At 42.0% G+C, this 15,656-nt stretch overlaps 2 protein-coding genes and 1 long non-coding RNA gene across 7 annotated transcripts in view; 1 reads left to right on the top strand and 2 right to left on the bottom strand.

Annotated features, from left to right (window-relative positions):
• Positions 1-106: 106 nt before the first annotated feature.
• LOC115158773 (complement factor H) lies at positions 107-7,263 on the bottom strand. The gene is made up of 8 exons (XM_029708078.1): positions 7,094-7,263; positions 6,044-6,226; positions 5,558-5,663; positions 2,069-2,145; positions 1,456-1,647; positions 1,163-1,351; positions 799-984; positions 107-498 (listed from the first exon to the last, which is right to left on the bottom strand). The coding sequence occupies exons 1-8, from the start codon at positions 7,206-7,208 to the stop codon at positions 296-298; spliced, it is 1,251 nt and encodes a 416-aa protein (XP_029563938.1). The 5' UTR covers positions 7,209-7,263; the 3' UTR covers positions 107-295.
• Positions 7,264-13,847: 6,584 nt separating this feature from the next.
• The window catches only part of LOC115158776 (uncharacterized), a 95,762-nt gene continuing 93,953 nt past the window's right edge, over positions 13,848-15,656 (top strand). The window contains exon 1 of the long non-coding RNA XR_003868733.1: positions 13,848-13,921. This is a non-coding gene — a long non-coding RNA (uncharacterized LOC115158776). The remainder of the gene's footprint in view (positions 13,922-15,656) is intronic.
• LOC115158775 (complement factor H-like) overlaps positions 14,423-15,656 on the bottom strand; it is a 31,836-nt gene continuing 30,602 nt past the window's right edge. For all 5 annotated transcript variants that reach the window (XR_003868732.1, XM_029708082.1, XM_029708081.1 and 2 more), the window contains one exon: positions 14,423-15,479. The gene's annotated coding sequence lies outside the window, so the exon portion shown is untranslated. The remainder of the gene's footprint in view (positions 15,480-15,656) is intronic.

The following is a 15,656-nucleotide window of genomic DNA, read 5'->3' as shown; positions in this document are numbered from 1 at the left end:
GAGCCTTGTGCTGTGACCACTTCCTGCCATGAGATGCTTTTCCCCACCGTTGTTGTTTCTGACCATGTCTAGTATAACACTGTTCCCCTAATAACAGACAAAATAATTGAGTATTCAAAACCAGAGGTACTTTATTGAAGTTCGGACTGACATGAAAAACACCTCCTGTGATATCAATGTTCCTTAGTTTATGCAAAGCCCCAGAACAAATAATTTGAGCAGACTATTGACAGGTTATTCATTGACATGTTTGTCCAACAAGTCTTTGCCCATCTCTTCCCGTAAGCTGAAGCAACTATTGGCAATGAGGCAAGTTCATGAACCCATTTATACACTGCTGACGAAAATCAACGTTAGCTGGGCTCAGTCTATGTTGACCAGTACACTTAAAAGTGATGTGATCGTTATGTTCGGCATAGAGTTTATTTTGATGTTCCGGAGGATATTTAAATTGGATGTTATGTGTGTTCATCAGCTGTTCATCCACAGTGCAGGGTTCTGAAACGGGAAGATGGTACAGGAATCAGCGTGTGAATGTGTCCTTCAAGGGCCAAAGATATTTAGTTTTTCATTTTAATGAACGATATCACTATGCCCATAGATCCTTGAGGAATGTCACTTGTCAATGCCTCAGGAGCATGGTTCAACAGTTACCTTTCAACTCTAGATGCATTTTAAAATAGTGAATCAGTTGATCTTGAATTCCATTCCTGGAATTCATCCTTTCCGATCGTTAAAGGGGAGTTAGCAAGCGATTGGTTAGGAATTGGGCCAGTGTTATTTTAGACGGCTACTTACTCAGGCAGGTTATCAGTCTTGTCCAGATCCCGTCACGACACGTCTTGTACGCTGAAGGGGGATCAAGGATGTAGTATTTCTGGCATTCATAATGAACTGATTCTCCGTTTCTGTAGCGTTCTCTGGTACCGCCCATCGTGTCTCCGTTCATGAGATGTGGAGGTGGTCCACAGAAATCCTTGGGCTCTAGGAAGACATGGGTGACAGAAATACCAGTGATAAAATGTATCAAGCTGCTTTTTTCCCCAAGCAAGAATAGTAGTCCAGAAAACTTTTGTGAGTTAGAGATAATTGTAAATCAACTTTAAACAAAACTTGATTGTTCCATTTCCAAATGTGTCAAATCAATTAAAATACAATTTACCGTCACAAACTGGAAAGGAGTGACTCCACTGTCCATTGGTTGAACAGGTGACCTCTGATTCCCCCTTCAGCACGTGTTTAGAGTTGCTGCACTCAAACTGTAGCCTGTGTCCATACTTCATGGTGTTGTTTTGGGGAATTCCTATCACGTTCACATTCTTAATCTTCTCTGCAGCTTCACAAGTCACATCTATTATGGAGGGGGAAAAAATTGAAAAATCCCTAAATTGCTGAATAGAACACACACCTGATGTAACGTCTGAAGGTACATATTGTTGTCGATGAAATGTTTACCTTCACAGGTGGGGAAACGGCTGTTCCACATACCCCCTGCGGCACACACTACCTGTGGGTTTCCCTTCAGTTGGTGTGCTGGGTTGGGGCAGCTGAACCTGAGCTCATGACCGTACTGTATAACACCATCATCATCTGGCAGACCGCTCACAACCACCCGTCCATCTGTAGCCTCGGGGACACAACTCACCACTACGGAGAAAGATCACATTGCAGGGTATTGTACAGTCTATAACTTCATGAACCCACCGAGTTAGTGTAATGTGCATTGTATAAAGTAAGGTGTTATGCTATACATACTATATTTAAGACATAAGTCCTGAGAAAAATGGCCAATGTATATTACCAATATACCACGGCTAAGGGCTGTTCTTAAAAAACAATGTAACACGGCGTGCCTGGATACAGCTATTAGCTGTGGCATATTGGTCATATACCAAAAACCCCCGAGGTGCATTTTTGCTATTATAAACTGGTTACAACGTTCGAACATGAAGACGTTTTTTGAGGGGGTCATACCCATGGTAAACGGTATGATATACCACGGCTTTAAGCCAATCAGCATCCAGGAGCCAAACTACCCAGTTTTAAATATTCAATGAATCATGGTTACCTTCACAGATGGGCAGGTGGTTGCTCCATCCTGACACCATACAGGTTCTGATGTCCATTTTGCTCACCATCTGATAACTACAAACATTAATAAAGTGATTAGGTCTGTGACTTCATTAGCCGTGTTCTAAATTCAGCCCATACCAGACAGGCTGGATTCAACCCAATACTAGACAGGCTGGATTCAGCTACCTACTAAACAGGCTGGATTCAGCCCCATACTAGACAGGCGGGATCCAGACCCAGATTAGACAGGATGGATTCAGCCCCATACTAGACAGGCTGGATTCAGCCCCATACTAGACAGGCTGGATTCAAACCCATACTAGACAGGCTGGATTCAAACCCATACTAGACAGGCTGGATTCAGCCCCATACTAGACAGGCTGGATTCAGCCCCATACTAGACAGGCTGGATTCAGCCCCATACTAGACAGGCTGGATTCAGCCCCATACTAGACAGGCTGGATTCAAACCCATACTAGACAGGCTGGATTCAGCCCCATACTAGACAGGCTGGATTCAGCCCCATACTAGACAGGCTGGATTCAACCCCATACTAGACAGGCTGGATTCAGCCCCATACTACACAGGCTAGATTCAGCCCCATACTAGACAGGCTGGATTCAGCCCCATACTAGACAGGCTGGATTCAGCCCCATACTAGGCCGGCTGGATTCAGCCCCATACTAGACAGGCTGGATTCAGCCCCATACTAGACAGGCTGGATTCAGCCCCATACTAGACAGGCTGGATTCAGCCCCATACAAGGCAGGCTGGATTCAGCCCCATACTAGGCAGGCTGGATTCAGCCCCATACTAGGCAGGCTGGATTCAGCCCCATAATAGGCAGGCTGGATTCAGCCCCATACTAGGCAGGCTGGATTCAGTTCATATTAGACAGGCTGGATTCAGTTCATATTAGACAGGCTGGAATCTGCCCTATACTAGACAGGCTAGACTCAGCTCCATACTAGACAGGCTAGACTCAGCTCCATGCTAGGCAGGCTAGATTCAGCTCCATTCTAGACTTGCTGGATTCAGCCCAACATTGGAAGGCTGGATTCAGCCCATACTAGGTAGGGTGGATTCAGCCCCATGCTAGACAGGCTGGATTCAGCCCCATACTAGACAGGCTGGATTCAGCCCCATACTAGACAGGCTGGATTCAGCCCCATACTAGACAGGCTGGATTCAGCCCCATACTAGACAGGCTGGATTCAGACCCATACAATTCAGGCTGGATTCAGACCCATACTAGAAGGGTTGGAATCAGACCCATACTAGACAGGCTGGATTCAGCCCGTACTAGGCAGGCTGGATTAAGCCCCATGCTAGACAGGCTGGATTCAGCCCCATACTAGGCAGGCTGGATTCAGCCCATTCTAGACAGGCTGGATTCAGCCCCGTAGTAGACAGGTTGGATTCAGCCCCATACTAGACAGGCTGGATTGAGCCCATACTAGGCCGTCTAGATTCAGCCCCATACTAGACAGGCTGGATTCAGCCCCATACTAGACATGCTAGACTCAGCTCCATACTAGGCAGGCTAGATTCAGCTCCATACTAGACTTGCTGGATTCAGCCCAACATTGGAAGGCTGGATTCAGCCCATACTAGGTAGGGTGGATTCAGCCCCGTGCTAGACAGGCTGGATTCAGTCCCATACTAGGCAGGCTGCATTCAGTCCCATACTAGGCAGGCTGCATTCAGTCCCATACTAGGCAGGCTGCATTCAGCCCCATACTAGACAGGCTGGATTCAGCCCCATACTATTCAGGCTGGATTCAGCCCCATACTAGACAGGCTGGATTCAGCCCCATACTATTCAGGCTGGATTCAGCCCCATACTATTCAGGCTGGATTCAGCCCCATACTATTCAGGCTGGATTCAGCCCCATACTATTCAGGCTGGATTCAGCCCCATACTAGACAGGCTGGATTCAGCCCCATACTATTCAGGCTGGATTCAGCCCCATACTATTCAGGCTGGATTCAGCCCCATACTAGACAGGCTGGATTCAGTCCCATACTAGACAGGCTGGATTCAGACCCATACTAGACAGGCTGGATTCAGCCCCATACTACACAGGCTGGATTCAGCCCCATACTGCACAGGCTGGATTCAGCCCCATACTACACAGGCTGGATTCAGCCCCATACTAGACAGGCTGGATTCAGCCCCATACTAGACAGGCTGGATTCAGCCACATACTAGACAGGCTGGATTCAGTCACATACTAGACAGGCTGAAATCAGCCCCATTATAGACAGGCTGAATTCAGTCCCATACGAGACGGGTTGGATTCATCCTCGTACTATACAGGCTGGATTCAGCCCATACTAGGCAGTCTCTATTCAGCCCCATACTAGGCAGGCTGGATTCGGCCCCATACTAGGCAGGCTGGATTCAGCCAATTTAAGACAGGCTGGTTTCAGCCCATGCTAGACAGGATGGATTCAGCCCCATACTAGACAGGATGGATTCAGGCCCATACTAGACAGGCTGGATTCAGCCCTTTACTACACAAGCTGGATTCAGCCCCATACTAGACAGGCTGGATTCAGCCCCATACTAGACAGGCTGGATTCAGCCCCATACTAGACAGGCTGGATTCAGCCCCATACTAGACAGGCTGGATTCAGCCCCATGCTAGACAGGCTGGATTCAGACCCATACTAGACAGGCTGGATTCAGCCCCATACTAGACAGGCTGGATTCAGCCCCATACTAGACAGGCTGGATTCAGCCCCATACTAGACAGGCTGGATTCAGCCCCATACTAGACTGGCTGGATTCAGCCCCATACTAGACTGGCTGGATTCAGCCCCATACTAGACAGGCTGGATTCAGCCCCATACTAGACAGGCTGGATTCAGCCCCATACTAGACGTTTTGGATTCAGCCCCATACTAGACGTTTTGGATTTAGCCCCATACTAGACAGGCTGGATTCAGCCCCATACTATACAGGCTGGATTCAGCCCCATACTAGACAGGCTGGATTCAGCCCCATACTAGACAGGCTGGATTCAGCCCCATACTAGACAGGCTGGATTCAGCCCCATACTAGACAGGCTGGATTCAGCTCCATACTAGACAGGCTGGATTCAGCCCCATACTAGACAGGCTGGATTCAGCCCCATACTAGACAGGCTGGATTCAGCCCCATACTAGACAGGCTGGATTCAGCCCCATTATAGACAGGCTGGATTCAGCCCCATACTAGACAGGCTGGATTCAGCCCCATACTAGACAGGCTGGATTCAGCCCCATACTAGACAGGCTGGATTCAGCCCCATACTAGACAGGCTGGATTCAGCCCCATACTAGACAGGCTGGATTCAGCCCCATACTAGACAGGCTGGATTCAGCCCCATACTAGACAGGCTGGATTGGAAGGACAGAGGGCTATTGGCATGGGAGCTATTAACAAAAACATTTATCTTAAATAATAATGAAATGCAATCTTTAAAAAAAATGTACTTGCCCATCATTGCAAGTGTATTTGATAGCTGCCCCAAAGACAAAGTCATCCCCAGCGTGGATGTTGTAGTGGCCATTGGCAGTTTCATCAGGGAGCTCACATGGTTTAGCTAGATGTCAGGAAACAGCAGGAAAACAAGATCATGATACAGTATTTTAGAAAATGATGTGTCAACAGATATTTTAGAGTGTTTAACTAAGCTATTATGAGGTTATGCTAATCATAACTGCTACTATAGCTATTTTGTTGATGTAAAATGTACTTACTACCACTGATAATGTGGTTGTCTCACTTAGCTGTCTTAAAGGGATAGGGATTTTGGCAGTGAGGCCCATTATCTACTTCCCCTCATTGACAAAATCCCAAACTATCCCTTTAAGATAAATGCACGAACAATAAGTCGCTCTGGATACGAACATCTGCTAAATGACTCAAATGTAATATGTATAATGACAATTTTGAATCTATAACATTTAAATAAATACTCACGCTTGCATTTCCCCTGACGGAGCACCACCCACTTATTCTTCTTACACTGATAACTTATTCTGCCTGCTGGCACAAAGCCAAAGTTGCAGGAAAAGAGGACAATGTCGTCCTCTTTGTACTCTTCTTTGACGCTTTCCTCAGTGACCCTGGCATTGGGCACATTTGGAAGAGGTCCCCTGCACACTGACAGAGGAGCAGAGGAAAAACCTTTAGACAAATAGAGAGCTTGGGACTACAAGGTTCTATGTTGTTATTGACACAGCCTTGTTCTGTTCAATGTTCTCTACCTATATAGTACTCTAAATACCCTAATTCATGCTGTTAAGTAAAAAAAATAAAAATACAAGATCAAATTTGCTGACATCATTCAAACCAATGAGGGTTTGGAGTTTTAAAGCCAATTATCTCTGAATCTTCTTTTAGCCGATAGAACCTTCTAGTCCCAAGCATGGATCATCCCACAGCTCGATTACAGTAGTTTAGCACAAATATGTTTCAGTTCTATGACATTTTCAGATCTGTATCAATACAACATTAAATCATGATGAATATTATTAGAAATGATGAGATTCATCTGCAGTGGAATAAGTTAGAGAGGAATTGGGGTTACACATGAGTTGGAGACTAGGATTTAAACCTTTTAAAGGCACATTCTGCAAAATTAGCCATGGGAAGTATCAGCACCCCCTGAAAAATGTAAAAACATGCAGTATATTTTTTTCTACACAAAAGTAGTGTGTTGGGCCTTTACTATTCCTGATCCTGGACATTGCCACCTGTATTAGCAGACTGACACAGCCCACCCCCCGGACAAGACATTTCCCCCTGAATAAGAAATCACGCTTATGTCTGCAAGATTTTCTGCTGGTTAATTGTTATTTCACTTACTTATATATTGACAATGAGCTAAATTATTAGCTATAATAAGAAATGTGAGTACATCAATTACGTTTACTCACTTTGTCTAGTCAGTCTTACAGAGCAATTGGTGGATACTAACACATTGTGGGAACTAGAAGCATGTGAGAAAGTGAAGGAAAACATCCTTACCAGTCTGAGCTGATGAAGCATCCACGTTCACCCATACCACCAGACACAGCAGAGTCAGAGATGATTTCATGTTGATCAAATGGTAGATGCAGTAAAAATGGAAGGAGTAGAACATAAATAGTGTCTATCCCAAAGTTAATGTTTGTCTACAGAGTTCCAGCCCCCAGGGAGCACTGAAGAGAACCTCTGTCCAGGGGGACTGACCCAAAATACTAGAATTCAATCAAACCTACATTGCGGGGAGGGGAAACACTGAGGAAAATGCTCAATGTAGGAACTGCATTGGTTCAGTCTATTAATTAATTGAGCAAATCAAAACAAATTTAAAAGTGCAAATCATTTGGTCAGCCATATAGAGACATATCTAATCTGAAGAGCATAGGTTTAGAGATAGAAAGACATTTAGAAAGGTAGCAAATACTTTGAATGTTGATTGTAATGATGATAAGCTCCATTTGTAAGGTCATTGATGAATCACCAAATATGCTGAACAAATCTGTACTGACATAAACCTGTCTGTTTACTGTCTATTGACATAGCTAATGTTTGTTCCAGCAAGACAACCTTTTCCCGTCAAGCTGTATTTTCCAGGGGCAAAAGGGGAGGGCCAAAATCGATTTAAAGTTAATGTTTCATTGACTTCTACACCTTGAGAGCATGCCAGGGTTTACCCCACATTAACCTACCAACTCAACAAAACACACAATGTTACATTTAACTTTTTCTTGCATATGAGAATTGAAGGTCAATGTTCCTGCCTCAATGTGTAGAATGCAAAGAACACATCTATGACACTCAGCAACGATGATGCAGTTGAAATACTTGGCAAGGACCACAAAGACATTTTACTAGATATTGTCTGGCTGCTTTGATATTGTAAAAAATATACGTTATGTATCTTTATAGTGAACTTTGATCATGTCATTCCCAGCACCACTAACTTCCCACTGGGCACACACTGGTTGAATCAACGTTGTTTCCATGTCATTGAAATTAAATTGAACCAACGTGGAATAGACGTTGATTTGGCGTCTGTGTCTCGGTATTATTTTATTGTGTTACTATTTATTTTGTTCATTTAGTAAACATTTTCTTAACTCTATTTCTTGAACTGCATTGTTGGTTAAGGGGCTTGTAAGTAAGCATTTCACAGTAAGGTCTACAGCTGTGTTATTCGGCGCATGTGACAAATTACATTTGATTTGATCTATTCCGCAATTTAGTGTTTTTTCTCTCTTTTTCCCCAGAGTCTTTTCTCTCTTCAGAGTCTTGTGAAACTGCAGAGAGGATTAACAATGTGAATGTGTTAGGAGTTCTCCAAAACAGCAGCACCATGAAGTATGGACACAGGCTACAGTTTGAATGTAGCAACCCAGACACGTTCTGAATGGGGAACCAGAGGTTGTCTGCTCAACCAATGGACAGTGGAGTCACTCCTTTCCAATTTGTGACAGTAAATTGTATTTGTATTGATCTAACACATTGGGAAAATAATGCAACACAAACAAGTTATTTATTGTTTAAAGTAGATTTACAATTATTTCCAACTCACACACAAAATTAAGCAAAATAAAGCATTTTGGAAAGGGTAGGAAAGTTTTCTGGACAGTTTGCTATTCTTGCTGGGAATGAAAGCAGCTTGGTACATTTCATCACTAGTACTTCTATGACCTCACCCATGTCTTCCTAGAGCCCAAGGATTTCTGTGGACCACCTCCACATCTCATTAACGGAGACACAATGGGCCGTACCAGAGAACGTTATAGAAACAGAATCGGTTCATTATGAATGCCAGTCTTACTACACCCTTAATAGCCTTTCATCCTACAAGACGTGTCCTAGTGAGATCTGGATTGGAGAGATGGCATGCCTGAGTTAATTATATCTCTGAAACAACATTTGCCTGATTCATATCCAATCACTCGCTTACATCCCTATGCTATGCCCATGCTCACTCCCATTCACAGATCATGGTGGATTGTTGGGATCAATTCCCTTTCAAAGCCCCCCTGTGATCACTGACTAGCCAGGGGAGATAATAAGGGCCTAGGGATTGGAGTGAGGGAGAAAATTGGAACGGGGCCCAACTGCAATGCCACCTGATCTTCAGGACATTTTCACACACTGATTCATGTACCATCTTCTCGTTTCAGAACCCTGCACTGTGGACGATCAGCTGATGAACACAGAAAATCCAATTCATGCATCCTCAGAAAGATCAAATTAAACACTATGTCACTCATGTGGACTATATCACTTTTAAGTGTGCTGCTCATAGTAGACTTAGCCCAGGAAGTGTTGATTTTCAGCAGTGTATACATGGGGTCATGAACTTGCCTCATTGCCAATAGTGGCTTCAGCTCACGGGAAGAGATGGCCACTGGCTTGTTGGACAAACATGTCAATGAATAACCCCTGTCAATAGTTTTCTTAAATTATTTTCAGCTTCATGATTGTCCAACATTAAATAAAGTGCCTCTGATTCCAATTTAATTTAATAAAATCTAATCTACTCTAATCGAATCTAGTCTACTCTAATCTACTCTTATACAATGTACTCTAATCTAAACGAATCTAGTCTAGTCTAATCTAATATTTATTATTTTAATTGTTCCCTGGAATATTATCCCACACACCATCAAGCCTTCTCATCCCACTGGGCTACAGTAGCAAGTCAATGTGCGGTGGTACAGGTTAGTCGAGGTCATTAGTACATGTAGGCAGGGGTAAAGTGACTGCATAGATAATAACAGCAAGTAGCAGCAGTGTAAAGACAAAGGGGTAGGGGGATGGGGGGCTGTCAATGTAAATAGTCCGGGTGGCCATTTTATTAATTGTACAGCAGGCTTAGGGGTAGAAGCTGTTAAGGAGCCTTTTGGACCTAGACTTGGCGATCCAGTACTGCTTGCCGGCTTGAGAGGACAGTATATGACTTGGGTGACTGGAGTCTTTGACAATTTTTTGGGCCTTCCTCTGACACTGCCTAGTATATATGTCCTGGATGGCAGGAAGTTTGGCCCCATTGATGTACTGGGCCGTACGCACTACCCTATGTAGTGCCTTACGGTCAGATGCCGAGCAGCTGCCATACCAGGCGGTGATGCATCCGGTCAGGATGCTCTCAATGGTGCAGCTGTAGAACATTTGCACACCTGAAGTAATGTGTTGTTGTCCGTAAAGTGATTTGCTTTGTTTTTGCTGACCTTAAATGTTTACCTTCACAGGTGGGGAAATGGCTGTTCCACATCCCCCCCGCAGCACACACTACCTGTGGGTTTCCCTTCAGTTGGTGTGCTGGGTTGGGGCAGCTATACCTGAGCTCATGACCGTACTGTATAACACCATCATCATCTGGCAGACCGCTCACAACCACCCGTCCATCTGTAGCCTCGGGGACACAACTCACCACTACGGAGAAAGATCACATTGCAGGATGTTATACAGTCTATAACTTCATGAACCGTTGTTAATGTTTTGATTCTATCTAGAAAAAGCTCCATGAGTTGTCTTTGATAACATTTGATTCATCAAGAAGACATGATGCAAGGTGTGTACACTGATGGTTGGTGGCCACACGGTGGAAGCATTTAGCCTGTAGGTTAATGGATTGAATAAGGGTGAATTAAAGAACATGTAGATCTATTACTATTATCCCATGTTAATGATCTAAAAACCTCTGTGGGAGAAAAACACTAGAAGTTTCCTGACAATGGCTGAGTAACGTGGCGTTTTAACTGTCTAGATAGGTGTGTGTGTGTGTGTGTGTGTGTGTGTGTGTGTGTGTGTGTGTGTGTGTGTGTGTGTGTGTGTGTGTGTGTGTGTGTGTGTGTGTGTGTGTGTGTGTGTGTGTGTGTGTGTGAAGCATCTGGTTATAGAAAGACGTGATTTAGATCTAATTTGCACATGCCAAACAGAAAATATACCGGAGCGATTCTTGAATCCATTCTGTAAATATTTACTTTGACTGCCTACTGCTGTAAATAAAACATCTGATGTCACCTGAAAGAGCCTTGTGCTGTGACCACTTCCTGCCATGAGATGCTTTTCCCCACCGTTGTTGTTTCTGACCATGTCTAGTATAACACTGTTCCCCTAATAACAGACAAAATAATTGAGTATTCAAAACCAGAGGTACTTTATTGAAGTTCGGACTGACATGATAAACAACTCCTGTGATATCAATGTTCCTTAGTTTATGCAAAGCCCCAGAACAAATAATTTGAGCAAACTATTGACGGGGGTTATATCCATTGACACGTTTGTCCAACAAGCCAGTGCCCATCTCTTCCCGTAAGCTGAAGCTTTACGACCCCCTTCAGAACGTGACTAGGGTCACTGCACTCAAACTGTAGCCTGTGTCTATACTTCATGGTGTTGTTGTTTTGGGGTATTCCTATCACATTCACATTATTAATCCTCTCTGCAGTTTCACAAGTCACGTCTAAAATCACTAAATTGCTGAATAGAACATTTGAACACCTGATGTAACGTCTGAAGGTACATATTGTTGGCGATAAAGTGATTTGCTTAGTTTTGGCTAAAGTGAAATGTTTACCTTCACAGGGGGGAAATGGCCTTTAACAGTTCTCATTCCTCTAACAGTAACTGGAGGTAGAGCTGTAACCAGTCATTGTTGAGAACAGTTCTCATTCCTCTAACAGTAACTGGAGGTAGAGATTTAACCAGTCATTGTTGAGAACAGTTCTCATTCCTCTAACAGTAACTGGAGGTAGAGATTTAACCAGTCACTGTTGAGAACAGTTCTCATTCCTCTAACAGTAACTGGAGGTAGAAATGTAACCAGTCATTGTTGAGAACAGTTCTCATTCCTCTAACAGTAACTGGAGGTAGAGCTGTAACCAGTCATTGTTGAGAACAGTTCTCATTCCTCTAACAGTAACTGGAGGTAGAGATTTAACCAGTCACTGTTGAGAACAGTTCTCATTCCTCTAACAGTAACTGGAGGTAGAAATGTAACCAGTCATTGTTGAGAACAGTTCTCATTCCTCTAACAGTAACTGGAGGTAGAGATTTAACCAGTCACTGTTGAGAACAGTTCTCATTCCTCTAACAGTAACTGGAGGTAGAGATTTAACCAGTCACTGTTGAGAACAGTTCTCATTCCTCTAACAGTAACTGGAGGTAGAGATTTAACCAGTCACTGTTGAGAACAGTTCTCATTCCTCTAACAGTAACTGGAGGTAGAGATGTAACCAGTCATTGTTGAGAACAGTTCTCATTTCTCTAGCAGAAACTGGATGTAGAGCTGTAACCAGTCATTGTTGAGAACAGTTCTCATTTCTCTAGCAGTAACTGGATGTAGAGCTGTAAATATTACAGGAAGCTGCATTAACCTCTGTCATTAAGAGTGATGCACACGACCTTGTTGACGGTTGGAATGGCTTGTCTCATTATTGAACGTCAATTTGCCAGATGTTTTTGATATCCTGTACTGACATCCTGATCAATTACACATTATAGCAACCTGCTTAATACTATTTTTTACAAAAATATATTTTTCTTTCTTCAAACATGCATAAAACATTGTGTAAAAGTATCATAAAGTCCAAAGTGTTTAAATACCCGTTCTATATCAGCACAACACAGATACAGTAGATAAATCTGTGATTTTTACTCAAATATTAAGATAATAAAGTAGTAGTCAGATAAATTAAGTAAAGATGTAAAACATAATAGAATCAAGAACATCTTATTTAAGAAATGTTAGATTGACTTTAAAATATTAAATCATCATAACTTGCAAAAACTCAACTTCAGAGTAGCAGAACACAAATAATAAAGTTACATTTACTCATTAACCTAATATTTGTAAACATTACTCAAAAACATTAAGTGATAAGAGATCTTATTGTCATCTGAGTTAGTACAACTTTTATGATTTGAGTTCTACTGACCGTTGGAGATGTTTGAGTAGCCACTAGTCAATTTCTTTAATGAGTTAGGCAATTCGTTTTTACAGTGTGCTGTAACATACACTACTGTTCAAATGTTTGGGGTCACTTAGAAATGTCCATGTTCTTGAAAGAAAATGTTTGGTCCATTAAAATAACATCAAATTGTTCAGAAATACAGTGTAGACATTGTTAATGTTGTAAATGACTATTGTAGCTGGAAACGGCAGAATTTTTAAAATGGAATATCTACATAGGCGTACAGAGGCCCATTATCAGCAAACATCACTCCTGTGTTCCAATGGCACGTTGTTTTAGCTTATCCAAGTTTATCATTTTAAAAGGCTAATTGATCATTAGAAAACCCTTTTGCAAATATGTTAGGGGCCCTTCTATTAATATAACATAAGCATAATCAATTATTCTAATACATCAAACATTTGTACGGCCCCAAATCATGACCACTAGGTGAACCCTGACACTATATTATACTATAATATACTATACTTGCTCTTCCACTAGTGATTAAATATTGTTCAACTACATAATAAATAGACATCCTGTATCTACAATATTCTCTGCACCCTGTATATTTAGAGCTAACACACTATGCTGATCCATTGGAGTGTGATAGTTAAAGCATGTGGCTGAGGATAGTTTAGAGCTAGCCTCATCTACCAGTGAGGTTAAAGCATGTGGCTGAGGATAGTTTAGAGCTAGCCTCATCTACCAGTGAGGTTAAAGCATGTGGCTGAGGATAGTTTAGAGCTAGCCTCATCTACCAGTGAGGTTAAAGCATGTGGCTGAGGATAGTTTAGAGCTAGCCTCATCTGCCAGTGAGGTTAAAGCATGTGGCTGAGGATAGTTTAGAGCTAGCCTCATCTACCAGTGAGGTTAAAGCATGTGGCTGAGGATAGTTTAGAGCTAGAAAGACAGTTAGTTTGAATGCTGATAGGCTCCATTAAAACATTTATATGGTCATTGAATCACAAAAGATGTTGAACAACAAATACTGTACTTACACAACCCTTACATAAGTCTGGTTAACTGTCTATTGACATGGCCTTCAGAATGTTTGTTCCAGTAAGGCAAGATAACTGTTTCCCATAAAGCCATGTTTTCCAGGGGCAAAATGGGAAGGCCAAAATCAATTGCTACACCTTGGGAGCATGCCAAGGTTTGCTGAAAATTAGCCTACCATCTCAACAAAACATTCATAACATTACATTCAAAGTTTTCTTGCGTATAAGAATTGAAGAACAATATTCCTGACTTAATGTTCAGGACTCACTCAGTGACTATGATGTAGTAGGAACACTACGGGAACATTTTAATAGATATTGTCTGGCTGCTTCAATATTGTAAAAAAATACTTGATGATAATATTCCCAGATGAACTAAAGAGTAACTTAGTAAATTAGAACCAGAGACACTTTATTTAATGTTGGACAATCATGAAACACCATCAATCTGAAAATAATTGGAGCAAACAATTGACAGGGGTTATTCATTTACATGTTCGTCCAACAAGACAGTTGCCATCACGTCCAGTAAGCTGAGATCACCAGAGGCAAGAAGTAAAGCAAATACATAAAAAAACATGACCAACTGAGGCATTACTTATGCTGTCCTGAGACACTAGAGAAGATCTACTGTTCACCTGAGAAAGCAGCTATAGGTGGATGATAAGAGACAAAACTGATTTACAAGAACGATCAATGACAACAGTGATACTGATCTGAGAAAGAGCATCAGTCATCTTTAATATGTGTATTTGTTAGGATAACATCTGTAAATCATCTTATTCTGTTGTACTGTAGCCTTGTAAAGACTCATGGAGACAACGTGTCATCTCTTTTCCTCAACTTTATTGTCTTCCTTGATGAGGTCAATCACAATCATAACATCAGTTGTTCATTTATATTAAACCTTCAGATAATGAATCACACAGCTGGGAGAAACAGCAGGATATTTACACATTATACAGCGTGTTGGTCTAATCCTGAATAATGATTGGTTAAAACCGCATTCCAGTCAGTGTCTATTCCACAAGCTACCACCTGGCTAAATCTATGATGTTAAAATGCCTAATTCCTGTTCCATCTGACTGCGCAATCCACTGTCTCATCAGCCCAGCCAGGCAATTTATAAACTTGATAGGATGTTCACACAATCACATCTCTTTGTACTAATATAACAAATGTACCATTTTAGTCTAGCTTTAGATAGCTGTACTGTTATTATAGTGAAGCTGAGACTGATATTTTGTTACAATGATGATACAATGTCAAATGTTGAAAAAGACACTACATGTATTCCATTACTGGATGGCTCACATTTTTTCTAAACCTAAATTAAACAAGCGACAAAGAAACCACAAAAGCAAATAGATCTTCTCCTTGCATATAAAGGCGACTTTGTAAGGATTCTTGCATTTGATGGAGGGAACATCATGACATCACTCTGTAGAATATCTGTAGGAATTAAATCACATGACAGGATCAGTATGTTGAGTAATACTGCTGATTACTACTATAGATCAGAGTCTGTGGATTAATACTGCTGATCACTACTACTATAGATCAGAGTCCGTGGATTAATACTGCTGATCACTACTATTACAGATCAGAGTCTGTGGATTAATACTGCTG

This window comes from Salmo trutta, chromosome 22 (assembly GCF_901001165.1).
Source record: "Salmo trutta chromosome 22, fSalTru1.1, whole genome shotgun sequence".
Lineage (NCBI taxonomy): Eukaryota > Metazoa > Chordata > Actinopteri > Salmoniformes > Salmonidae > Salmo > Salmo trutta.
The sequence above is the reverse complement of the archived record's forward strand: the minus strand, read 5'-3'. Positions and strand labels throughout refer to the sequence as shown.

Excerpts from the sequence above, each read along its gene's own strand:
- LOC115158773 (XM_029708078.1), bottom strand. The coding sequence starts at position 7,208 with ATGTTCTACTCCTTCCATTTTTACTGCATCTACCATTTGATCAACATG. Across the intron at positions 6,227-7,093 it reads TGCTTCATCAGCTCAGACTG|TGTGCAGGGGACCTCTTCCA; the intron begins GTAAGGATGTTT and ends CTCCTCTGTCAG. Across the intron at positions 499-798 it reads AAGACTGATAACCTGCCTGA|AACCCTGCACTGTGGATGAA; the intron begins GTAAGTAGCCGT and ends TTCCCGTTTCAG.